Below are 27,952 nucleotides of genomic sequence, written 5' to 3' on the forward strand. Positions count from 1 at the left end.
ATCAGTTTTGATCAATTTTAGTATATTTAACATTTTTATAGAACTGGAAAGTACTTCAATTTTAAGTTTTAGCCATATTGCTAGAGAAAGTGCTTATCAGGATAGATGACAAAAAAACGCAATTTCAGACTGAGGTTTTCAAACTATATCCCATTACGATCACACACTTTTTCAATTTTCCTGTCGAGTTTTTGATGTTTTAGTCTCCAATCTCAATTCTCAGTGTCAGGAGGACAGTGTGTAATTACTTCTTCTGGTGTGGTAACTTGCAGCTGGCACACATTACACCAGGAAGTACATCCACATTACCTATCAGCAATCCACAATCTTAGTCTAACTGGTATCTAGACAACTGTGTAACTTCAGGTCATACCGTTTATTAAAAAAAAGTAAAAAAAAAAAAAAAAAAGAAAAATATAGTATTTTCAACAAAAAACCTGGCACAAATAACATACTCATGTTAATGTTTGTCAAAGAGGCAAGTAAATACTCTTAGCTTTTTAGATAATGTTTAGACAGACTTACAAGAACAGCCTCTTGATGTAACATAGGATTTGAAGTTAACATCCAGTACTGTGTTAGTGGTCAATCTAATTCTGTATATTTAAGTAACAATATATATTAGGGAAGTTATATCCAGACATCAGATTTAGTACAACAAGTTCATATCAATAAAAAGTAAACTCTGCATAATTCAAATTGTGGTTTTTCCCTTCAGCGTTAAGAGCACAGAATATGCTTGGTATTTTTAACTTATGGTAGTGTGTACATGTAAAACAAGCATACCGTATACAAAATCAAAGTGCCATTTCAGTAACCATAGCAGTTTTGTTTTTACAGAATGATGGTTTTATGTGACATGGACAGAGCTCCGTTATAGCAACGGGGACAACCACAACCCATCTTTCCAAATGAAATGCTACATTAAAGGAAATACAAAACAAGTTATTGAGTATGTTCATCATGTACACATTCATACTTTTTAGGTTACCTTCAGAATTGGAGTTGGCTGCACCTGCAGCAGATGTGGTTGGAACTAGGGCCTTGAAAGTTTTTTTTAAAAACCTCCATAGGTGTAAGGCAGGAATCAATTTTAGCTTGGTAGCTAATATTTAGTTACAAAAAGTAAGAAAAAAAAAAATACTGAGAGTGTTCTGTAGCACATTTCATTATGGGAAAATGATACGTCACCCACCGTTCTTCATAGGCTAGCCTCTTGGCATAAAAAAAGGCAGAAGCTATCAGAAAACAGGATTTAAAATTAAATACAAATCGACGAACTACTGATTTTAAAATAAAACCAAACAGTGACTGTTTGTACTACAGTGCACAATAAGTTCAAGCACCTTCTAAAGACACATCACACACTGTGCCAGGCACTTGGATCTAAACAAGTTATAGTTTCTCCCTTCGTCAGCTACACCAGAAAGGGCATCCACACTCTTAGACTTTTTTAAAAACTAAAACAAGATTTATAACAAGAATAAATTCCCATGATGCTTAGTGTTTGGCCTGGAATTCTCCAATGTAAAGTAGTCTTTTTAAAACAGTGATTATTTACCCTATGTGAAACACGGGGTTTAACAACATTGCTCCTCTCCAGTCAATCCAACATTCTAGTTTCTTACTGTCCCAAATCTGTTTCCCCTTTTAGGGCTCCATTCCCTACCTAGGCTTCTTTCACCTAATTAATGCTCTCTTACACCACCACCACCACCTTTCCAAGAATATAATGCATTTGCAAACATACAAGTAGCCAATTCCAGTAACTCTGAAAGAGGATTTCATTTCTCCTTCTTGCCTTGTGTGCAGTCAGTAGTAGTATTTTAATAAGAATTCTCCATTTTGCTTCTTTGTGTTCCTCACAACAGGAAATGCAGCTGCACCTGCTTACCTCCAAAACCAAAAGAATTGCCCTATATAAACTCTAAATGGTTATCTTATACAGAGGGATTTTATATGCAAACTTCCTGAATGTGCACTTTTTACTGGGACAAGGCAATGATGTAGTAAGCTCATTTCCCCTGCCCCAAGAAAACTGATAGCATCTGCCATAGCAGAAAATTTCTGGTCTTATCAGATCAATATACATAGTTATTTGGTCATTTACATATGCATTTTTTATGCGCTATCAAGCTTCGTTCTCTGTTGGAGGAGAGTTTGTTGTTACCATAGAGTCTGGCTTGCGAGTCATCCTATCCAATTCCTCTTGAACATTTGTCAAAACTGTTTTTTGTCCTAAAAAGAAAAAGGACAAGGTTAAAGCAATCTAATTTCAATGAAATGTTTTAACCAATGAGTACAAGTATTCATAAAATCTCTTTTATATGACAATATACTATTTAATTTCTCATTATTTCGCCACCTACCCAAGAACACAGGGCCTGACACAATGCAAGGTAATGTCTATGTAAAGACTATGGTTTGATTCAGTTTAAAGAGCTGAAATGCTGAATTATGCAGCAGCATAAAGCACAACAATATCTGTGATATATTTTACAGCAACTAACATTTTAAAAACAACCACATTTAGAATTTTCTATAAAAATCAACTGTACGCAATTCTATTATTAGTATTGATAGCAAGGACTTTATTTAAACCCAGATTTTAACCACAAGTTTTCCAAGGTACGTAGGACACCTGCTACAAAAATCACATTTGTTTGGTCACACTTACACTTGCTGCATTTTTATATTAAACGACAAACAGGAAGAACTCTTTTATGTCTGCCAACAATGTTTCCCTTAAAAAAGGGGACATGAATTGCATATTCATGTAATATCTCAGAGCAGTCATTTCAAAGGACTTCTTCAATTGGAAACAGACACACTGAAGTATTTCATGGAAAGGCGTATCTTACATTTTTATATTAGACTCAAAACTTTTTAACAATTCTCCAACTGAACCATCAGTTTAATTCTCTCATTCTGAAAATTATAAACTCACAGACAAATGAATCGCTAAAATTGGAACAATACATTCTAATGCTTAGAGCATACAAGCATTTAAGATTAAAAAGCTGTATTTTTAGACAAAAAGTAGATTATATAACCATGTACAGCTTCCTTACATAGCCAAAGAATTTAACAAGCATCTGTTTTCCAGCTTAAATGTGTGTGAAATATTAGGTGGATTTTTTCCAGGGTACATGCTGAAAACATTAAGAAGGCAAGATTTGACTGTTAGAAATGGAAGTGTTTTTTTCCCAAAGTACAAAGACAAAATCAAGTTAAAAGGTTACCTTTAATCACTACAAAGGTTTTAGATTTAAGCACTAGTCGTAAGCCACAGTACTCGTAATAGCATCTATTCAAAGCATGAGTATTTAAACAAAATTTAGAAATTAGTACGTTAACTGTAATACAACTTAAATTACAAAACACTTTACATGTAGCCTAATGGTACCTTGGAGTTAAAAAAAACTAAATCCTAAAACAATAAAAACCACACAAAATTCTTGCTCAAACAAAAGTAGGTCTAAACAAAAAATGTGCCTTTTTTTAAGGCTAGATGAACTGGATTCTTAAGCCTCCAAAATAATACCAAGCAGCTGTCTCCTACAACTACCTCATACTGGACAGGAAAAACATTGCCAAGCTGTTCCATAATGTGTAGGTTTACATACTCCTCTTTACCACCATCATAGCTGAGCACCTTTCAAAGGAGAAGAAATACAAGGAGCTGTTTTTAAGAAAATAAAGATTTCGCCTCTGTTACAAATTAAATTAATACTTGCTTTCAGTTTCCCCACAAAAATATTGTCAAGTACGGTAATAGCCTTAGGCAATTAGATGTGTTCTATACAATTATATGTATTCTCCTTTCTCGATTAGAGTGAGAGCAGGGAACCCTAGTTCTTTATCTATTGCACAGGAATAGAAGGGCAAAGGCAAATCTTACAATCTACAAGAATCTTCTTGTGAATATAAATGAAATAACTTTTTAAGTCTAGAAGTCCATGCGAAGAGAAATAATCCACCACAGAAACCACCAATTGAAGTTCTTTGAAATATCATGGTCTACACATAGAAGACAGACAGTCCAGAAACATAAAGGCACATAAGATAGGTGAGGAATTACACAGCATGAAAAATGGACATGACATTGCAGCATCTGCCCAGATGAGAGAGTTCTCTCAAGTAAGAGTTAACATAGCAGAAACCAATCAATCAATTAGGCTGACCGGTATGTTGAGAACCACAATGTCTCCCTCATCCTGTGACAAAATCTAAACATTTCAACTACAGGACATTCATAGCTGTGGGAGAAACGGATGGTCTCTTTAAAGCTAAATATTTATAGTGTCAACCTTCTGAAAACTTCGGACTCTTTGAACAGTTTAGATTAGACATTTAAAATGCCTACAAAGATAATTTTAGCACATTTACTCACACAGAGGATGCTGCCATAAATAAGACCTTCTCCAAGATATTCTCCTCAACTCTTCCACAAAAGAGCAAGTAATCTTTTCTGTTATCACCAGCACCAGCTATCTCATAAACTCAACAAAAGCTTTTCAGATATCAATGCGAGGAGGCCTTACCTTCTCAGGAAAGTTTAATCTTATATTGGTTGAATATAAGATGTGAACACATCAGCTGACAAGGAAACAGGCATATTCTCTTTTGAGTGAAAGCCGATTGTTCTGTTCCGAAAGTCAGGGAATGAGCGTGAGCTGCCAACTTGATGCAGCCAAGAAAAGCCAACTGCGATCTTGAGATCACTCGGGAGAAGTACTTCCACCAAAGAAAGAGAACTGCTGTACCAGGCACTACAATGAGATATATCTGGAGTGCTGCATACAATTCTAATCACTCATGTTCAGGAAAAGATAAGATAGATAAAGATAAAAGGTAAGATGGGAACTGATGAAGAATAAACTAGTAGGGAAAACAGAGCTCAACCTCTAACAGAAGACTAGAAGAGAACTTACGTAATTTAGTGCATCAAAACAAGAAAGTTAAGAACGGATATATGACTGCTGTCTCTAGATGTTTCAGGAGAGAAATAATCTATTTAAGTTAGAAGTTAATGCTGACACAAGGAGGGAAAAAAAAAAAAAGAAGGTACACATAGCCATTTGTTATCTTTGAAAACTCCTGAAAGGCACATGATGTTCTAGAAGACTGAAAGAGGAAAGAGTAAAGCCCATCACAGACTAGTTAGTTTTTACTCTAGTATTTTTTCCAGAAATTGCCATTATGTTTCAGATGCTTACAAACAGCCTACCAGCACAATAATCAACATGGATCTGTTACCAACAAGTTGTGTCAAGCCAACCAAATTTCTTTCTATGGTAGGATAACAGGTCCTGTGGAGAAGGGAGAAGTGGTCGATATCACATCTCACATAACCTTCATATAAATAAACTAGAAAAACAAACAGTCTTGTATTTCAGAAAAATGAATGTATTGTAATTCATAAAATTACCCATTAGTTATCCATAGTACTAGTCAATATTTTTATTCAGCAATCTACTCTGTCCACCTGTTGAAGATATCAGATATGTAGGCAACCATGCTTGAAGGGCTACAAAGGATTTTGAAAGACAGGATTGGAGGTAAAAAGTTCTTTATATAAGTTATCAAAGTGGTGCCTAATAATAGAATGGAAAACAATGATAGAGCAAACGTTCACCCTTTGGAAATACTAAGGTAATTCGATACAGACTAGAAAACCTCCTGCTAGGAGGCAGAAATTGTATTTAACTGGCTGTACTGTCGCAAGAAATCCTGATCAGTATCATACACATGAAAAAAACCTAGCATCACGCCGAGACATCTAAACAGAAGCACAATACAAAACACAGACTAAGTAACCCCTAGTTAGGGCAGACAAAGCCTTGTCTGAAGTACTGCATTCATTTCTGAGCACCAAAAGAAACAGGTCATCTGAGTAGACAGTCCAAAGGAGAAAAGAGTAAGAATTATCAGAGCGAAAAAAAGCATGTGCTGTGAGGAAAGGCTGACAGAAGTGTATTTTTGTAGTCCAGACAAAAGTCACAGGCAAAAGGGTAACAGCTTTCAAATATGCAAAGGATTGCTGCAAAGACAAAGGGGCTACACTGATCTCTGTCTCCACTCAGAAATACTGACTGTACAAGAGAAAAAATAACTAAGAAATTAAGTACTGGAATAGGCTGCCTGGAGAGATGACATTACATCTTTTATTTCAGAGTTTGTTTGCTTTTTAATCACTAGCCAGGAACTTCCTAACTGATTCTGCTTTAGATAAAGAGCATGGATGAAATAATCCCTAAAAATTATTTCTAGTCCTGTTTCTATAAAAACACTTAATTTGACATTGTGGTCAGTAATAGCATGATGCTGCACTTGATGAAGCAGGGGCACCTTTCAGTGTTTAACTAAAGAGGGCATTCTGGATTAAGAAAGAATGAATTAAATATTTTTATAATGTAGGTATAATAATATTACGTAAATAATACATATTACAAATAATTATTTTATTGTTACCTTTATAATAAATAAATTTAATAAAGATAAATTACAGAATTCATCATGATAAAACAAAAAAAACACCAACTAAATACTGACTTGCCTTAAGTCAAATTCTAGCCATTTTTGAGCTTTCAGAGCATGGAATGTCATATAAACCCTTCCCAATTAAAAAAACCCCTTACTTCCCCTCTCCAGGAATAGTTTCAGTTCAAATACCACACTCCAACAACTGCTCTGGTTCTCTTAACTGGCAGTACCATCGCTATGGCTGGCATCAAGTATTTTTCATTTCCAGCTCAGAAAGTCTGGGCCTTGCACACTCCTCTAAGCACCAGAAACCGTGGGTTTGGCATCACCATCAAATTTTAGGTGATTTCACAAGTCTGGGATCAGAAGTAGAATATCTATCAATAATTTAGTAATGAAATAATTCTGGAAGGAAAACTCCTAAATGTAAGTGTGACGGGAACGCCAATATCAAAAAGAAACAAATAATCAAAGTAGTATATTTCTAATATCGGGTGGAACAATCACGGGTTTTACAACACTGAGTTTTGTGTAGGTACCAAGTATTCTTTTATTTTCACCTGAACTAGTGCAATTACTTATCAGCAAATATCTTATACAATGCAGTCACAAGCACATACACAGAACGAATCCACTTGGTCAGTGTTATCAGTTGTGTTAGATCACAATAAAATACTAAATTAATGACAGAATAACTTCAAACTATCATAAGAAGTAATTCATTTAAGCCTGAACTCTGGAGAGATTTCAATAGTTTCAACTACAGTCCAAACCCAATAAACTGCATTTCCTTCAAGCAACAGTTAAGTGTCAAGAAAGGAAGGAATTCTAAAGTAAAAAAAAAAGAAAATCAGCACTTTCTGAATATGATCAAGACTCAAATGTTATTCATATCCCAGCAGCATAACTTCACTCAAAGAATCAAGTTACAATAGGCTTAATAGAAGCCCTGGAGTTGTGAAGTTGCAGTAGCTTACTTCTTTTTTAAAGATTGCACATTTTGGCACTGTCACCTGTCAAGGTCTGTCACTTTAGTGACCAGTTTAAAAGATACGCACAGTTAGACCAATGTGGGCCAAATTAAATATTAAAAATATGCAAAACAGCCTGCAATAACAAGTCCAATACCTGATTTCTTGGCTGTACTTTGCACTGCTCCAGCACCAGGACTCCCAGGAGATCCAGTCTTTTTGCTCAAGAGACTGTTAAAGAAACTAGCCAAGACACCTTCACTTGCAGCATTATCTAAATAAAAACCAAACATACATATATATATATATATAATCTCACAGAATAGTTATTGCTGGTAAATGATAGAACTTATTTTTTAACATACATATGTAACTCTCTTACCAATCAGGGAAATAAACCTCAAATACGAGAGAGTCACTTTGCTCAATTTAAAGACACTAGTCTTTTGCATTCTTTGGTAAAGTCAGAGATGACTGAAAGCATATTACTGCTCTTCTGGAACGGTGGGGGGTGGTGACAAAATTTTAATCTAAGTATTTGTATGCTTTTGTTTTTTCTAAATGTAGAAGTTAAGAAACAAAATATTAAGTATGGATGTGCAATTCAAAGATTTATAAAGTCCATTAACAAACTGCGTAGATGTTTTAGTGCAGTCTTTCATGCTACACTACTTTTCATAAATCAGAACTGGGATATACAGCAATGAGACATGATCCAGAACTGCATGACTATTTTATCCACTGTAAGTGAGGCGTGGCACCACAGTGCATGATTAAAAACAATACTGGCCCTACCAACTTCTTAATGCATAGAGAAGAAACCACTCAACAACGTGGAGCTCCATCTTAGGGCTGAGGGAGGGGAAAGGGTGTAATTTCCAATTTACTTCATGTACTATAGAAAATGACATTCTAGAGAGGCTTTAGTAGAAGAACAGGTTTCATTGCGGATTCCAGAATAAGTGATATGAAGTATAAAACTGCGTGTAGTTTAAAGCAGTCCCCACTCTAATAATCCAACTGATGCATAATAAATGCATTTGGGTAACTTAAAGAAATAATGTATTTGAACTCTGTCTGACTGCTTCGCAATAACAGAATTCTATTTCAAGTCATATGAATGACCCAAAAAACCCCCCAAAAAAAACCCCAGGAAAAAAAAAAGAAAAAAAAAAAATCAAACCTGAAGCTATGTCATAAATTCATTCCTGTTATTAAACTAACTATACCATTAGTGAATAAATTCCAAAATCTTTCTACAAAAGAGGATTTTTTTTTTTTAAGGGAAATAACACATGATAAAAACAGTAAAATGCTTATTCATACTTTTAATATTTGGATCTGGTTTCTTAACTGATGTTATTGGTGAGGCACTGGGTACATTGGCGGGACCAGCTCTGCCTTGAGTTCTTGGGGATCCTGCAGGGCCTCTTGCAGGAGATTCCTCAAAAAAAGTCCAAATCACACAAATCAGAGAAGAACTTAAATGGATTACTTATATAAAGCAAATGTAACATTACATAGAAATCACTTTTTAAACCTTTATATTAGCACTGTAGTGTATGCACACTGGGAAAAAAAACCCAACGCAAAACACCACCAGTTATTTTGGGCATGTGCCTTCACTAAAAGAAAGGATGAATCACTGTAGGAAATTTTCGATTCAATAATCATCAGTATATTTCTATGTTTCCACAGTGAATTAGAATGAAGTAATTTATCAGCAACATTTTAAAATACTGGCACTTTTTTTTTTTTTTTTTTAATTTACTTTCTGAAGTTTGGGGAGATTATGTATTTTACATTTACATTTACAAAAGGAACCTCTACAGGTTAGAATCATTCCCTCTTCCCCAGAAGGAAACAAAACACTTCCTACTCTTCTCTACTTACTGATGCTCTTGTAGGCGTTGCTGGCTGTTTGGCAAGGAATGACTGCAAAAACAACATATTAAGAATATTAAATATATTTCAGAAACTATAAAGGAATAAAATACAGTGAAGCTGACTAACCATTAATTTATTTGATAATTTTTCTTCCTGGTATTTACTGGCTTCCTCTTTGATATTTTTATACTTCCAGACTCTACCACTAGAGGACAGAGTTAAAATGAGTAAATAAGCTTCAGTCCTTTGTCCTACACAGCCATTCCAGAACTGTAAGCCAGAACGATAGACACACAAGTCTGTAACCTCTATGATATTTATAATCAACTATACAGGAAAGTATTATTAGGTTTTTTAAACAATAGAGCAGTAAAGAAAATAACAAGATACAGCATAGCCAAATTTTACATCTTTAAGTCTTTCAAGCCTCTGGCTGTAAGAAAACTGCAACATTAAGATGTTATGTTTTAAAAGTATTTCTATTTTACAGATCAATACATCTATGTTGTGAAATTTCAAATTATCTTCTAGCTCTTCTCCTTTGAAATGTAAATTATTTCTGTTCTCAGCATATTTTCCTTTCAACTTGCCAAGATAAGTGGCCATATTTTCTACTCATATTTGTTAAAGTCTTATTTCACAATTATATCTGAATTTGCAAAGCTGAAAAGTGGCTATCTAGTGATTAAAATGAGGAATGAAAAACTGGAGGCAGTAACAATGGAGAGCTTAAAGTGAAATCTTATTTATTAAGGACTTATTTTCATTCTTCCATTCTTACCTGCTGCTTCATAAGAAATACTTGTTCATCTTCTGCTGCCAGCTCTTTATCATGGACCAACTGTTGAACAAAATATTTTGTTATTAGAAGTAAAAACTGAAATTACTGTAACTGTTTTTATGTTTTCGTGATCAAAAGGGACAAGAAAGAGGCAAATTTTAATACCATTCTTTACCTTTAAAAAAAAAAAACCACCACACAAACTTCTTTCACATTTAAAAGAGTAGTAACATTAAAGAAGCTGTCATTAAAAAAAAAAAATACTGTAAGTGAATGGAGTAGATTAGCATTGATGCCAGCCTGTGGGTATTCTCCTAGAAAGATGAGTACATTCATCTTTTTAAGTTGAAGTATTAATCTCATCAGCATCTCTTCAAAGACCTGAGATTACCTTACTCCGTAAGACCCCACACTCAATCCCTCAGCCCCCAAAAGCACTATACTAGCTTTTATCAGTCGTAACACTGCTATTAGGCAACGATTATTTCCTATAGGTGCCATGAGTTACAAACAACAGGATTAAACCTTTCCCTTACATGAAAGCTTCAAACAGCTTTTCCCTTTTCCACATACTGGGGCTTGAGCTAGAAACATTAAGTGTGTAAGGAAGTTGTAAAAGAAGCTTTCCGATACAGACCAGAATGCAATTTCATTTACAATTTTCCGTATTATCCATTTTACACATATCCTATTTCTGTGTGCTTATACTCACAAAATTAGCAATATACAGAATTTATATGGATTATTTACTGCTCTTGCCTTACATGAAGAAATCTGTCATTAATAATATGTTAATGCAATAGTGATATACTGTCTTGTTTTACAAGATTTGCCTTTACATGGTAACCTCAATGCCATGTGTGTATATATGTAAATTGTTGAAGTACTACAACAGTATTCTCCATTTTCAAAAAGTGTTTTTTGCCCCATGCATGCAAAAAGGTTCATGTGAAATGGTTATTTTTGGACTGCCTTTCATTCACTAAGGTGAATGATTTCTGTGTGTGCTTGCAGTATTTTAAGGCTTGCAGTATTTTAAACAACTGGAAAATGAAAGCCTGATGTTTCACACATTTGGATACAAAAAAAAATTACATTTAGATTTGGAGTTCTTCAATATTAATAGTTATTAGTAGCCATTCAAGCAAACTGCACTTATTCGTCAGGGGGGCAGGGAAGAGTTTACCCCTTTTTACCTTTCTTACAGGAGGTTTTACAATGAAGTCCTCATATGCATCTTCTGGTTTCACTGTTGTGAAGTTTTCATGTAAAATGGCAATTTTCTTTTCATTGTCCCAACCCGCAGGTCTATAAAAAGAAGGAAAGCTTTGCCTTTTCAGTCACAAAAAGCGCTTCTATAGAGACTGTTCATTTACTTCCCCCTTACCTGAATAAAGCAATTTTATTATAGGTCAGTCCTAATTCTCAGCTAAATTCCAAAGATAGTAAAAAGCTGGAATGGTATACTCTGAGTCAAGTAACCCAAGTAATATGCACTAAGTTGTTTTTTTAATTCAGGATTTCAGAAGACTCACATACTAAGCTTTTGAACGACATAAACCATTAAAGTTATTTTTATATATATGTTATATGAAGTGTAGTGCTTAATAGAAAACAATCTGAAACCATGCTGCTTATACAATTGACTTACATAAAAACTGCATCCTTTTCTACCACTAAGGCAGGTGTAGTAAACTGAAAACCGTATGTTTTATGTACAATGTACTTATACAACAGATCAAGGTTCTTTTCCTCCTTAACTGATGTATAAATCAAGGCAGCCCCATCTGATTATTTATTTAAGGAAAATTACGCAAGATGCAATTTTTAAATTATAGTAAGAATTTCAAAACAGGAGCTAATGGACTTATATCTACTAGACCTGATTTTGAGAAGTAGTTCAAAGCAAAAGCTACAGCCATTTAGTATTCAGGGAGAGGAAGGGAGTATAACAGGACAAGACATACAGAAAAGTTACCTACCCTCCCAAGCAATTAACTGTGAAAAAGTCAAAAACTTAAGAGACAGCTGAGATCTCAGGTTTACATGGAAATTGCAAGTTCTGAGGGGAAAACCAAGACAACCCACCTCACAAAATGCAACACAAATCCTTTGTAAAGGAACAAAAGCTCCAAATCCCATGCACAATTTAAAAACTATAAAAAGTTTTATACATCTCTCAACATTTTCAAAACAACAACTAAATACCAAGCAATCTTGAAGTGCAATTTCTCAGATTAACTTTATGTGCAATTCAACACTAAAGTGTATTTTCTTGCTTCCAGATTACAGCAAATCTCTTCAGTGCAGGAAAGGATACACTGTAAGCAGAATCTACGAATGTGCGACTGAATGAAGTCGAAGTGTTCTTCTCTGTAATCATGCTCCTTCTCTAGTACACTCACTGCATCACACTGGAAGAAAGGAAGAAAAACAAAACCAGAAAAACCCAGTCAATTAATCCCAACATCTTCCTTAATATTACACACATCACATTTACTTTGAGCCTTTGGTTTTAAAATGCCACCAATAAATCAAAAGATAAAGTAATTAACATGTAATTGATAAGGTTATTACCCTTCTGCAAAATTAAAAATTGACACTGATGGCAGAAGCTTACTTTCAAAATAAATCCCTTTACTATTAATCCAGAATTCATTTTGCATGTCTGTATAAAGCATGCCTTCTAAAGGAAAAGTCATTAAACTTTTGCATAGTAGCCAACAGAACTAGAAACTCACTTTTGTACAAACTACCAGCACAGGAATACCAAGGTTGTGAGTCAGCACATTTTCTCCAAGTGGCAAAGAAACATGTTCATCCTCTTGGCCAGAAGAAGGGCCTCTTCTCTGTGGTGATCCTTGATAGCCTTCTTCAGGTTCTACATATTCTTGAAACTCCTTTATAACTATTAAGAGAGAGATCTTCTTAAGGTACAACAAAGGAACTAGTTCTTCTTTTTAAACCATAATTAATCTATGACTAACTAGAAATCTCAACTTTTTTTTTCTTTTATAATGAGGCACTACATGAGAACAGAAATCTCAACTCTTTTTTTTCCTTTTATAATGAGGCACTACATGAGAACAGAATGCAAGCTTAAGCCTTGTTGCCCCTTCAAACAAAACAATTCTCCTCCATGAAAATTTACAGCAAGCTAAGCCAAGTGCAATTTGGAGCTGTTACAAGTAATCAAAACTAGCTGCAAGAGCTATAGTATGCACAAATGCACGTTCCTCAACTCAATGCATTTCATTATAGGGGAGTTGACAACAGAAAACGTAAATGTAGTTTAGCAACACGGCCTATACTCACTGCAATTTGTACCTGGTTTTGGAAGAAAGCACAGTGAAAATGTAAATGGACACAGAAAACACCACGTTATCTTATAAACGATTACTCAATTTAAGTTTCTATTACTCTACATTTCTGTTGCAGGAATCCAATGCTAGAAAGATAAAAAAATACACTGCATAAATACAGTCTCAAGGACTTCAACTGTTATCTGAAGAGACTCAGTTATATTCTGGAAAAGTACAATGGAGTCCAGAGGAAACTAGATGCTTTCCATGTTTTCAATGTTTTAATTTTATGGCAACGAGTGTTCCAATAATACTGAATACTATCAAATACTGAAGTGCCTAAGAAATAGCATTAACACCATTTTGGAAGCGCACTGTGACCCCACGCATGCTTTGTCAAAATTGGGCTGCAACTTACAGCTTTTATGTCTTTTTTCAGGATGAAAGCCACGGACCAGATAAATCTGCCTAGCGGATGTGTCTGCTCCCGGGCACAGCACTTCCCGAAGGCCCAAGGCTCTTCCTCACATGACAATGCCACCTGAAGCCTCCTCCTCACTCAGCCATGAGGAGCCCTCAGGAAAGAGGCAAGCAAAGCTCCAGGATTTGCTCCCATGATGGCGTCTTTATTTTAGAAACAGTGGGAGCAGGCTGACTGTACATACAGTAAGCAAAACTCTTTGAAAAAGCTCCCAATCTCCAGCACAGTCACAAAGAGAGTGTTGTTCAGTACATCCATCCATGTGACAGGGAAGGAACTGCAACTGTACTGCAGGCCATCTGATACTTCTGAGGTTTAGGAAGTGGTAAAACCTCAGAAAAGTTTATAATACAAATCTTGCAAAATAAAGTCACTGTACCTTTTCAAAATAGGAACCATTCCTGCAATAGAATGGGCATGTGGAAGGAAGAACAAATCAGAAAAACACTACTGTTCAAAGCTGCACAATCCACAATTTTTATCTGAAATATAAAATCATGTGATTTTTGTGGAAAACAAGAGAGCTCTAGTCCAGAGACAAGCTTAAAAAACCACATTAAATATAGACCATAAGACCATAGCACAATCACCAATTCAATATATCCCAAGGTCCAAGGAAATAAAAAAAAAAATTTGAATGCAGTTGCTTTTAAACTTGGGGAGGCAGTGCCTTCTGGTGGAGAGGAAACAGCAATGCTTTCAAAGAGATGCTTTCCTCTAGTACTGTTTCATATTCAGCAACTGGAAATCAAAATTCCATTATACTTTCTGCACATTAAGTATGTTTACTGACTATCTCACAGAAAGCAAATTAATTCCAGAGCATTTAACTAAAAAAGGGTTTAAAAAAGTACTTATTTCATTACTCAGACTTTTCCTAGCTCAGGACAGGAAAAAACCTATTGAAGACAAGTGTATTTCAGCAATCAAGAGAGTATCATTAACATGCACTACAATCATTCAGATAAACCTCTGACTTAATCAGATGTAAAAGAATATTTGACAATACTGCTCTCAATTTACTACAGCATTATAATCAGACAATATTAGTTTCCTAGGTTTTGTTCATATCAAAACAGAAAAATCTTTTTTTACTGAGATATCTATTAGTATAAACCCCCTCAAATTTGGGAAATAAAAGTTTTCTCTTGAAAACAGTAAGACTCTGACAACATGATACAAATCATTATTCAAGATACCCCAAGAATTCTACTAATATAAATAATAGCAAATGCCAACATAGAAACTTCAGAAATCTGATGGCACAACCTCATGAATTTCTGCTGAATGGGAATGAAGACCATAATCTAGAGAACTGAGATTCCCAACTCTTCCCTATCCCCAAGAGTAAGCATCACAGACCAGCGATCAACAAGGCCGTATCTCACTCTGGTTGATCCATGCATGGAGGGAGGAAAAACCTGACTGTGGAGATGAACTGTTGTTGGGGATTGTTAATAATGTATATGGTCTGGCATTAATCCCTGACTAGAGACTGAGAAATGCTACAGAATACACTCAGCTTTAGTTAACAAGGTCTGTTGAACAAGAAAACACTAGAGTTGAAAGAAGGTAAAAGCTATACTAAGAACCTCTAACTACTGTATCCTGAAGGCAGATACACTTGTTCCTGAATTACAGTTTAAATCCCTGTTAGTGATAGGCTCTTAAACACTTTTTAAAGACTCTCATTCAACCCCCATTCCCATTCAAAATTTAGTCTTGTTAAATCCAAAGTAAACCTGTATCACACCTCTTATGAACAAGCTGCATTCTAAGAAGCTAATAAAGCACCTCACTTCAGTTAAAGTGTTTCTTTGTCACACAGCAATTTAATATTTTTTCCATACCTTCCATATCTATTTCTCACTTGATCTCCATTCTCAAACTTTTCATGGACATAAAGTTCATCATGCACCCAAACAGCTTGCATAAATCTTTTCTTTCTCCTTTTTTCTAGCAAGCTACGAATATTTTCTCCTCCACATAATTCGTATTAAGGAATCACATTCTGTATGGTATGGGAAATAACTCCTTTATTAAGAAGGAGGGGAAAATGACTTTGGTTTAAATTTTTTTGAACAGGAAATACAGATAAGATGATGCACATAAAATAGGAAGCCAGAAAAACAACTGTTCATCTGACAAATCAGTAATACTCTGCTACCTATCAGTAAGGCCAAGTACTAGGAATGGCCTATTAAATTTGAAAAATTATCACCAGGTGATAATATGCCATAAAAATCACACCCGCTACAGTGTGCTAATTCATCTACCAAACTTGTGGCTTATCTAGGTAAACAGCCTTTTATTTAGACCTTTGCGTTTAACACAGCAAACGAATGCAAGTTTCCAGTTAACTGTTTTGTTCTCATGTTACTGCTTATTTACACAAGCTACTGAAAGCTAACTATAACAACAGATGTATCATTCATGTTACAGGAGCAATTGACTTGAAGTACCACCAAGAAAGCAATCCACAATTATTCTTAGGTTTGATTGTTCTAGTAACAATAAAATCCTCAGTCTTGTAGTACTGTTTAACTGCAATATGGAAATGGCAGACAAACACTACAACTTACTTAAACAGACAGATCACAAAAGCACTGAACAGCAGAACAAGAAAAAAACAGAAAAATTTTCTGAGACAATCATTCCATAATTACACTGTATCAAGTTTCACAATCAGTTTGTGCAGCTTTTAGCTTTTTTGTGCACTATCTTTACTGATCATAAATTTTAGTCTTGTGAAAAGAATTCCTAGACAAAAGATATCTGGACAAAGTGAGTTTCTTTTATCTTTTATCTTCAGAATTCTTTCAGCTCTATGTCAGATTAAAAAAAAAAAAAAAAAAAAAGAGGCAGAGAACCTGAAACTAATTCAGCTTGAAAAGGACACTACTTAATTTTCAGAAAAATATGTTATTGTGTTTCAAGTCTTCAGCTTCAAACGCTCCAGAGGACATTAATATAATAGCCATTTTACCAGTATACTTCCTTTCTGCATTTCTTGATTCTTGACAGTCGTCTTTTCTGCTTTGCTGTCATAAACAGGGAGGCAAAATTTAGATCTTCCCTGAAATAATTATTCAAATGTGTGTTATTTAAACATTGATTTATTATAATAGAGCCTGAATTAAATTAGAACATTTGAACTGACATTATTTATCAGAATCCAACTAGCCAAGCTTTTCGCAAGGAATTTCCAGAGCAGCTCAGTGGTAGGAGTGAGTGCAAACAATGCTCTTGGTATACACTGAATAATTCAATTTCTTTTAAGGCAGCCTGTTGCTTCTGTATGTGTGTCCTGCCTCCCATTCTGGAAGCTCTTCAATACAAAAGGAAAGCTTCTCGTATACCAGATGGAGCCTAGTGTCATCTACCCAGTAAAGCCAAGAGTCAGCATCTCAAATAGCAAACACAAGACAAAAGGCTGGGTGGAAAAAGGCCACCAAAACCTTGAAAGCAAAGACAAGCAGTTCAAAGTTCAATTCCATTGAAAACGGTGAGCTAACAAAAGGATTTCTGGAAACTGGTGTTAAGATCCTGGTGTTAAGTAATGGAGAAAGAACAACCCAGCAGCACTTTAAACAGATGCTAATGGGATAATACTAGAAAATGCTTCCCCAGGTCAACAAGAACTCCTGGTTACTGGTACTGAGTGCAATAGCTAGGGAAAGCAGTGCAGACGGACATTCAGCTTGGTCCACATGCCCCAGCTTAAATCTAGAAGCAAGCATAAGGGAATTTGGTTCTACAAGCTGAAGTCAAGAAACATACACATCCATGTGGCGTTATGCTGCAGTGGGGCTTTACTGGAATGAATTTAGCATATCTCCTCACTCTGCACCCTGTTTCTATGTTTTGACTGCCTGCTTTGCATATGCACTTTATTATCCCAGTTTTTTCATATCCAGGCTATTGCAACACAGTGATTCTCCATTTTCTAAGCGGCAGCTTATCTCAGGAAGCATATGCAGGGCTTTAGTAAGGAAAACTTTGCTGGTGTAGCTTTATTGATGGACAGCAGTCACAAGGCATTCTTCAGGCATGTGTGCTCTATATTGTCTAAGCAGTTACACTAATATAGCCACAGCTGTAATAGGAATTTCTTTTAGCACAATTTGCTGTTAATACAAGCTATGGTGGCCAAAGTTTTAAGCACAGATCTGGCCTTAGGGACAGTCTGCAAGAACTCAGAAGACAAGTATCTGAGATGACATAAGTGTCCTACACAGCAACTGAGAAAAGGAGAGAGATGGAAGTTTGGGAGTGGAGACATTAAGGCCCCTGTTTTACCTGCATGCTGGACCGAAGTTCACCGCTCAGCCATAGGATGGCAGCAGAGTCCTGCACGCGTGTGAATTAGGCAGCTCTCAAATTTTCCTTTTCCCTCGACTCTATTAAAGCGCAAGAGAAACTAGGAATTTCCATGATAGTTTAATTTAGAAATCTCCAAGACAATACTATTCGAATGTCTTCTAAGTTCCCCAAACATGGTGCTAATTTGCCATAGCTGTAATTGGCTCGTCCACACAGTTCACTCTTAGTGAAGACTGAAAACACTTCTCTTTTCAAAAGTGAAACTTAAGTGCACAAAATCCACATTTATTTGGATTGCCATAAAACTTGGTGTATCTCAGAAAGGTCCAAATCGGGTTAGCTTCTGTATTTTGAGAATAGAACTGCCTTTCCATCTCCCATTCCCAAAAAATCTCTCACACTTAAAAAAAAAAAAAAAAAAGATGCTTTTTGCCTTAAAAATTGTCAGGTTTTGTTTTGTTTTTTTTTTAAATATAACCTGGTGATCAACCCACGTAGTTTCAATCATTAAGTTTAAACTCTAGCTAGTATGCTATAGGCACAAGCCTTTTGGGAAAGTAATATTTAACATTCAGAAAGGAGATCAGCTATACAAATACATCTGAATGCTCACAAGCCAAACAGATTACACTGCTCCCTAAAGTGAATCTAAGAAAGCTACTGGACAGTATTTGCAAGGTTTAAACACTCCAGTACAGCTAGCCACCAGCCCTGAACAAAAGCAGCAACCAGCAAGGATCAACCTGAATCTATACTTCAGCTGAAAAGGAATGCATGTTGCTAAGGTCTTCTCCACTGAAGGAATTTATTTTGGAGTAATTCAATATGAAAACAGAAAAAACTCTCAAGAAACATTCAAAACTATTTTAGGAAAGCAAAGAAGCTGCAGCGATGACTGCTTGCCAGTGCCAGATTCTTTCCTGCCACAGATATGCCAGGAAAGAAAGTTAATTTATACAACATTCCTAAAGTCACACGGTAGGAATGGCTGTAGTGAGAGACAATTAGATGTACCAGGACCACAGTCTGAGCCTTGTGACAAACAAGGGCAAAGAGACCTACTAGAAGACACAGTATGGGAATGGGACCTGCCTTAGATACCACAGAAAAGCAGACAGCTCACTTCGTTGCTGGATTTTGTCACTATTTTTAAAAATGTGACTCTGTATGGAGTTATTTTTAAAAATTGGCCTTTCAAAATATCAAATTATCAAAATCTCATTATTGCAAGGGATTTAGACCATTAATTAACCTGATGTTTTGTTAGCACAGCAAAATTGGAAGAGTTGTTTTAAAGCCTAATAGTCTGTTAGAATTAGAGTTGTAACCACAACTTCGAAGTAATTCTTATCCAACCCATTCTCAAAACACTAATCTGAAGAAATTTATCATTACAAAAGAAAGTTGCAAGAGCTAGTTTAAAAAAAAAAAAAAAAGGACAAGAAGTATGGATGGATGCACAAAGACTTACACTTCTGTTCCATGTCTCTCATCTCTTCCGGAGGAATTTTCATCTTATCAATATGTTCTTGCAAGACACTGGCCCATTTCTGTAATGACTCCATAACAGTCCAAGGTCTAGACATATCTGCAACAAAGACTACAATGGTGTCTTGCAGCGATTCTGCAGAAACTGCAAACTTCAATAGCCCTTTATGGTATAAGTCTCCATCCAGAATCCAAACGTTACAGCGAGTATGATCTGAAAGGAAAAGGTACAGTTGTAATTCAACAGATGCCCACTTTTTGCTTTGCTAGTCTATCAGTAAATAGATGAGTGCATTAGTGTTAAATGAAAGACCAAAGCCCAGCTACCAGCAGATCTTGCCTGTTTATTTTTAACACAGGTGCATATGTAAATACCTACATTACTTGGTAGATGCTTTCATTTAACAGATTTTTTTCTTGGTTCAGAATCTTTTCATTTAAAAAATAATTTCTGTTCTTTAGCTTTTACTAAGGACAGCTGACACAACAGGTTTTAGATACTGCACAGCATTCCTGAATTTGAAATATGTATATTCCAAGTAAAACCAGAATACATGTGACACATATGTAATTCCAAGTTCAAAAGGGGGTGGTTATAGCTGAGTCCAGCAAGGAAGCCTTAGGTGTCCCTCAGACACATAAGCTGCTTTAACATACTAAAGACATCTCACAGCAGAAATAAGCTGCAAACAAGATGCAAGCAATAAGCAGCTTAAGTTTCTAGCACAGGAGTAGGAGGAGCAAACACAGGATAAACTTACTTTAAAGTTGTGCTACCTGCTCTTAATTCACACTGACATAACATTGGCTCCTACTTGCAGGCGCCTTACAGAATCAGTACTGGACAAAAGATCTGGTTTTTTAGTTTTTGTGTTTCTCCCCCCCAGTGTTTTGATAGTGACTGGACATTTTTTGTTGAAATGCAAGGGGAGGGGGGCAGAAATCAGCTGGGACAGACAGCTCGCATGAGAAGTTTAACCCCAAACATGAACTTTGGCAAGAATATAAGAAACTGAAAAAGGAGCATCATCCAGGAATGATGTATCAGATACTCTGAACAACCAATTGTGTCCAAAAAGAAAAAAAAAAGTAAGTAAGTACATTATCCTCAGAACTTCCTCCTAAAAAGAACAACTCCACTTGTTTCTATCTTCTAGACTCTTCCTAGTACTTCTTCCAAAGTATTCCCTATTCTACTACAGCTGTCCAGAGGGAACAGTGGGTCTCCATAGGTATTACATGCAAGATACGTGAATTCTGAAATACATGGATCAGCAAACCAATCACTACAGAGCCCAGATTTTCAAAACAGCTACTGAGCTTCTGTTGTGGTTTAACCCCAGTCGGCAACTAAGCACCACATAGCCGCTCGCTCACTGCCCCCCCCAACCCCCCAGTAGGATGGGTTGAGGTAAGAACAGTTTAATACTTGAAATAAAATAATAATAATAACAACAACAAATTGTAATAAAGAGGAAAACAAGAGAAAAAGAGAGGAACAAAACCCAGGCAAAACAAGTGATGTTCACCACCTGCTGACCAATACCCAGCCTGTCCCTGAGCAGCAATCGCTGCCCCCCGGCCAACTATCCCCAGTTTATATACTGAGCATGACATCATTTGGCATGGAATATCTCTTTGGTCAGTTTGGGTCAGCTGTCCTGGCTGTGCCCCCTCCCAGCTTCTTGTACACCTGGCAGAGCATGGGACACTGAAAAGTCCTTGAGTGTGAGCACTACTTAGCAACAACTAAAACATCAGTGTGTTATCAACATTATTCTCATACTCATAAATCCAAACCACAGCACTATACCAGCTACTAGGAAGAAAATTAACTCTATCCCAGCCAAAACCAGGACAGCTTCATAATTACTCTGCCTCACTATATTTCCCTGCCCTGTGCTCCAAATCTTTTAACTTCACAAAATAAATCCAGTTGCTGTGGCTATCGTAACTTTACTCTGAGAAAGAATCCATCAGGATTAAAAACACTGGCTTTAGAAAAAGGCAAAAACTTGACTAAGGAAATTGCAAGGAGAAAAGAGTACAGAGATACACATACTACCCTTCTAATCAGGTCTTGGATAAAATTACTGAACAGCCAAGTTACAGACAGATTACATCAAGATGCTATACGTGGGCAGTCTTCATTTGGCATTTGTTATGCTCCTACTTAAGTACTGTTAGGCTGTCATAAGACATTCAAACATCAGTCATCACACAAATAGACCAACAGTTATGCTTTTAACTTAAAGATCTTCCTTCTTCCAACTGTGCATCTCAGATCTATCCTTTGCAGTAAACAGTTACGGTAATTGTTATGTATCTAAGAAATGCACCTTTGCGTATTCATCATTTCCCCCCCCCTCTCCCCACCACATAGGAAACTGTTTCAGTGATATCACACAGGATTCTCACAGCACTGGGTGTATGACTCTAAAGCTATCGGAAGACCTCTAAGGACAGAGGCAAAGTCTGGTAAAAGTTTGGAAAAACAAAAAGGAAGCTAGGACATAAGGTGAACGCATTTACTATTGCACAACAGTAAATGAAACATCAACGGAGGACTCCATTATCCTCTGCATTCCAGAAGCATCCTTTGTATATTCCCAAAAGCAGAAATCTATCAGTGAATAAAAACGCTGCGAGCGTTCTACGAGCGAAAGGTTATTAATAGACATTAACTACATCTATGCACAACTGTCTCCTGAAGCAAATACAAAAGTTTTAAAAACCTAACTTAAGTCTACCTATAGTCTATGGAAGTTTAAAACTCTCATCAGCACTTTCATAGTTTCTCCTGTGGCGAGTGCTTTGATCACAGAAAAGACTTTCACACCTTAGGAAGTCACAAAAATCAATAAATATCCAAATTCACTGCTTCTAAGTCACTTTTCTAAGCCAATATCTAAAGGTTACAAAGGTTTTGTTTGCTAAACACCTTTGTCCTACTTAAGGATTTAGTTTCTGCTTAACATCTAGAATACAGGCTGGAACTAGAATAGAGGTGGAACTAGAATGCATTTGCAACTATCACTCAAATGAAATCCATCTGCTAGGAAGACTGGAAGCCTAGCACTCACTCACATTAAAATGTACTTTTTTTAAAAAAAATAACATTGCAAGAAAATGAAAGGTTTTCCTCCTTTCTTACAGTAAAGAGGTATGACTTGTGATCTACATTTGCTACAAATATAAAACGCACTTAAAAATACCGTACTGGTTGTTCACCAGTACATTTGGCAAGGACTCGATGGCAAATTCAACTCTGTCAGCACTACATCAAGCTCCTAGTTAGTCATATGATGTGAATGTTAACTGGACCTTTCATAGTGGCTATGACATGAGACACCAAAACAGAACAAAAAATTACCAGATCCTGTTGGAAAAACAGGTGCTACTTATTAAGGACTATTAAAATAGCTGCTAAAAATACATCTCTAAATCCTGTCAATATTTCATTATCCCCTTAGCCATGAAAAGGATTTTCCAGCTTTGATGAATTTTACTGCAGAGTTGATTCTGTGAACTGCAACTACATCTCCTGCATTTATTCAAAAGGTATCAGTGGTAATTAGATATCCCTTGTCCAAGCTGTGAAGAGAAGCAAAACAGGGAAAAATAATTTTCAAGAGAACTACTTCAAAGATGTTGACAAAAAAAACATTTTTCCCATTAGAAACCAGTGTACCAGCAGCACTTAGCTCAATCTGGAACAACCAGTTCAACTGGAATAAGCATATGACATGACTGAGGCCAGTCCAAACCTGAGGCAAAAAACGAAGACTACTCGATTTTGTTACAAGTAGGAACACAACAACAGAATGGCTCTACTTCATTGACATGTTTGGCACAGTCAGGACAACTGTATTGCATTTGTAATCTGAGGCAGTTCAACTGAAAGTTCTCTATGGTGTTTATAATTACCAGTTAACGCATACAGTATCGCTACAAAACCAATGTGGTTTGTCTCACTGTCTTGCTGTAAGCCCTCACTTTAACTCTGCCCCATCACTGCAAGAAGCTCTGAAAGCTACTCTAGAAATACATATCCTTTAACAAAATTGCGCAGAGCCTCTCTTCTACCTCCTACGAATTAAGATTTTCAGCTCTCAAAAGCAGACTAACAAGCATAGACACAAAACATCTGCTCATCCCAAAGAAAGGCAAAAATTTAAAACCGGCCACACTCCCTGAGAAATTCCACTAACAAAGGACTCTAGGGCCTGAACTCCAAGGTCGTTTAATATTTGGAGTTAGCTTTACAGCTAGTGCTATAAGTGCTTTCATCCAGATGAACTACAGTGTCATGTATACAGAAGAAGCCATATGCTCCAAGGATATTGTACCTGGGGCTAACGATCTAGGAGAATCCTCCCTCTCTCAGGATTGCTTCTCAGGCATCCCCGAACCTCTTCTTGAACAAATGCCTTAGCCTAGGCAGAATTTGGGACAGTACCCTAGGAAGGAGATTTTTCAGGTAGAGGTTCAGTAGTGGACTTATTCTAAGTTATCCTGAGACCTAGGGACCAAAGTACTGCGTGTTACATTGAACGACTAACATCTAACAGAACTGAACCAGCTAATTACCAACACAGTGGTGATGTGTATCTTGCCATCCAAACTAGGTATCAGCCACTGCCAAGAAACAAGCAGATGACAGTGAAAACCAAAAAGTTAGTGGGCACCTGTATTAGCCACAGGGGTTCTTCAAAGAAGAGGTGTGTTCTATGCATTTGTTTAGCTTTCCTATTAAAAAAAAAAAAAAATTAATCACTGACCTAATCTTTAGGGGAAAACACAAAAGAAACTTCAAACTAAGATATGCACCTAGCAATCTGGAGTAATTCTAGTTCAAATGTAGAAGGAGACAGATTCAAATATCGCTTGAAGAGGAAGAGGGGGGATAGGAAGCAACACCGAAGATTTTCCTTAAGATTTCCAAAGGGAGGTAGGAGGTAGATAATGACTCAGCACTATGACCAAAATATTTCTCCTGGACAGAAAAAACTCTCTGAAACGAAGAAGAAAAAGGCAAAGAGAGCAAAGAAATCTTCCAGCACCTTGAAAGAACTTGAAAAGATCTTCTCACTCCACTACAGAGTTTCAGTTACCAGTGTTGATCTGACACCCCTGGAAATCCTTGTGCTTTGCTGGTCTTGAATAGGTTGGGGTATAATAAAAAGTAGATACCCTCAAAAATGAATATGTGATAGTAAGCTCCTGAATGCCTATCCTCAGTTTCTTTATGGCTTCCAAGAATTGTGGGTCAATTACAAAGGCTTTGTTTCTAAATCTGTATCTGAGCACACACACCTCTATAGCACACAAAGAGTTTAAAGAAACAAACCCAAACCTGTCCTAGAGAAAGAAGAGTGTTATCTTTGCCTGCTGGGAGGTCCTGACCCACTTTGCTATTTATTTTGCTTGCTGATGACACTAATGAGACAGAAAGGAAAAAGGCATGCATTATTAGATCCTAACACATCCATTAAAGGAATGCATGAAGACCTAAATTCGCCAGCTGAGTCTGGTAGTCAAAAAGGTCTCTTTCTTTGCCGCTAGTGCTGCCTGAGTTCTTGTGACAGGCTTCTCCCAATCACCTCAAATACTTATCACTTCCAGATACTCAGGAATAGCCCCAAAATATTTCCAAAGTAGGGACCTACTCAAGGTTTGATAGACAGCACCAGAAAAAATAGCACACCAAACGTTTTTCTATTTCAAATACTATCTCCTTTGATATTGCAAGAAGCCTGATGTCACAGGCTGTCTTAAGACTCCTAATCGTAGGGGTTTTTTCCCCCAAAGTATTTATGCAGTACTAAAGAAGATTGTGCATGGTGAGAAAGCCCTTACACCAAGAACCTCAAGAAGCCAAGAATGGCTCAGCACTTAAAATTACAGCACAAAAGATTTTTAGGAACTGCAAGATTAGGTGGCCACTGAAGACAAGGCAACGTACTCATCCGTTAATTGTGCTTAACTTAGTATCCAAAGACAGTTTATTACCACGCGAGCGCAGGACAAATCTCCATAACAACCGGCCACATATGGTACTTAATCACTCGTGCAAGCTACATTTCCATTTCCAAAACACCATTATAGGATCTTCCTAGTTCATTTGTTTTCAGGAACATGGATGAACCACCATCATTGCTTCCCTCTTATGAACTGAAAACTCAGAAGGAAGTCATGGACAGGAAGACTGTCACTCCCTGTTTTTGAAGAAGGAAACTAACACAAAGAGGTCCAGCAGTTTGCCCAAAATGAGACAAACAGAGGCAGATTTAGGAGCAAGGTTAACGAACTCACTCCCCATCTCTTCCTGCCCCTAACCTTCCTAAAAATAGGAATATTCGCATCATTAGACCTGCTTATAAACAGCCTCATGTCGTCATCCCCCTGCCGTATAGTAGAGAAGAGCAATCATCAACAGCAACAAAGAGAAAGACACGGGGCAAAGAGACAAGCTCCAATTTGACAAAACGAAATACTAATTCTGACTTTAAGTTCTGTTCTTCACTCATTCAACTCTAACAAAACATCTCAGTTATAGTTAACCAAAATTCCGCACACAGCCCCCACAAGGAACACAAATCCCACGCCCAGAAACCCATACTGAGAATTAAATTCTCATGGATGTATCACTTACTTTCTATAGGTATCAAGTAGTCACACCAAATGACTGCTAGTAAATCAACATCAGCAAATATATCTACTCTAAAAGTAAATGGATCCTGAGAGCTGCTCAAGTGTACTTTTTGCTGATACACAGGCCAAGCTGTAAGAAGGGTAAGAGGGAGAATGTACACTGCATGTAAAATGCATTTCACTTTTAAGAAATTCATATAGCTTCTAAAACATAAAGAACAATGCTGGAACCAGCTACTTCGGCGTAACCCAAAATACACTGATGAAACCACAGTTATAAAAAAAGCATGTCAGCTACTTAATTACAGTCATGTCAGCTACTTAATTACAGTAAAGAGATTACATATAAAATGAACTTACCATCTCTGTCTTCATCGTGAATATTTAGATACAAGTATTCCAGCCCTCTTCCTTTCTTGCCATGCTCTGCTCCTTGTATTTTAGCCATAAGCGTGGTTTTACCTGAACCATCATCACCTGCCAGTAAGTTTTTACAGGAAAAAAAGCCACTTTCAGAATTAATTTTAACTTTGTAGAAAAAGTTTTTCAAAACACGTTTAAGGAATCAGAAGTATCCTTGTACATTTTTGGACTGTACTTATTTGTTGTTTTCTTTCAATTATTCCAGCTAAATCCAATGGCTTATACCATGACAATAAGAACGAAGAATTTATATTCTGTGTTACATTCCATTTGTTTAAATATGTTATATATCTAACAACGTAAACTAAAGAGAAAGTAAATCTATCAGCCTGAAGACAAAATTACTGTATATTACATAACCTAATATTAACAAATTGATGTGTCAGTTCGTCCACATCATTGTTTTAAATATGCTTTGTTTCTACAAAAAAAACCCAATCACCCAACTGCTTGCAAACTACTTACCAAAAACAAGAATATTCTTGCCCGATGGCAATTTAGATCTTGACCGGGTAGAAACCTCACTCAGTATTGAGGACCTAGAAAAACAGCATCGTTCTTGTTAGGCTGACATGCACACGGATGCGCGCACACATGCATGCACACATACAAACACAACCCACGCGTTGCCCATTTGACAGCACCGATGAGCTCAGCAGATCTGCACGGACCAATCCAGTTACATTCATTCTATTTACAAACTAGAGATGATGTTACAGTTAAAGATTTAAGTTCATTTTAAAAGACCAAAAGCATGCCACCTTTTTGAGAAAAGAAACGCAATAACATTTTCTTAAGTTTTTCTCCTGTATAAGAGATCACATTACTGCAAAACATTACTTTCCAACTGATGACTAACTCTTCCCACAATCCATCACTGCATTTTATACACGATTTTTTCTGCCATTATTAGCATTTTTTAAAGCGTTTCTCAGAGGTAAGCGACGGGAAAACAAGAGATCGAGTCCCCTGGAGCCTATCCCGCAGACCTCCCGCAGAGCCGAATCTCCCGGGCTCCGCACACCTGCTCTCCCTCATCCTCGCAGCAGCGATGCTGCCCTCATTCACGCGGTGCGGGGCTCCCCTCAGGCACCCCACGAGCTCCTTCAGAGCCGGGAAGAACTGCATTCCTCACCGTCCCTGGCGCCTCGGCCGC

The 27,952-nt window shown here is 36.7% G+C and overlaps 1 protein-coding gene across 1 annotated transcript; it reads right to left on the bottom strand.

Moving 5' to 3' along the window:
* Nucleotides 1-1,457: 1,457 nt before the first annotated feature.
* Nucleotides 1,458-27,850, bottom strand: DYNC1LI2 (dynein, cytoplasmic 1, light intermediate chain 2; the record flags this gene model as incomplete). Its single annotated transcript, XM_009584996.1, has 13 exons — nucleotides 1,458-2,238; nucleotides 7,615-7,731; nucleotides 8,784-8,901; nucleotides 9,351-9,392; nucleotides 10,126-10,185; nucleotides 11,322-11,433; nucleotides 11,777-11,912; nucleotides 12,446-12,539; nucleotides 12,867-13,033; nucleotides 19,703-19,933; nucleotides 26,734-26,850; nucleotides 27,262-27,336; nucleotides 27,817-27,850. Coding segments are annotated over 13 exons (1,410 nt in total), but the record flags the coding sequence as incomplete, so codon positions are not given.
* Between the last annotated feature and the right edge of the window lie 102 nt (nucleotides 27,851-27,952).

Source organism: Fulmarus glacialis, unplaced genomic scaffold, assembly GCF_000690835.1.
Source record: "Fulmarus glacialis isolate BGI_N327 unplaced genomic scaffold, ASM69083v1 scaffold11769, whole genome shotgun sequence".
NCBI lineage: Eukaryota > Metazoa > Chordata > Aves > Procellariiformes > Procellariidae > Fulmarus > Fulmarus glacialis.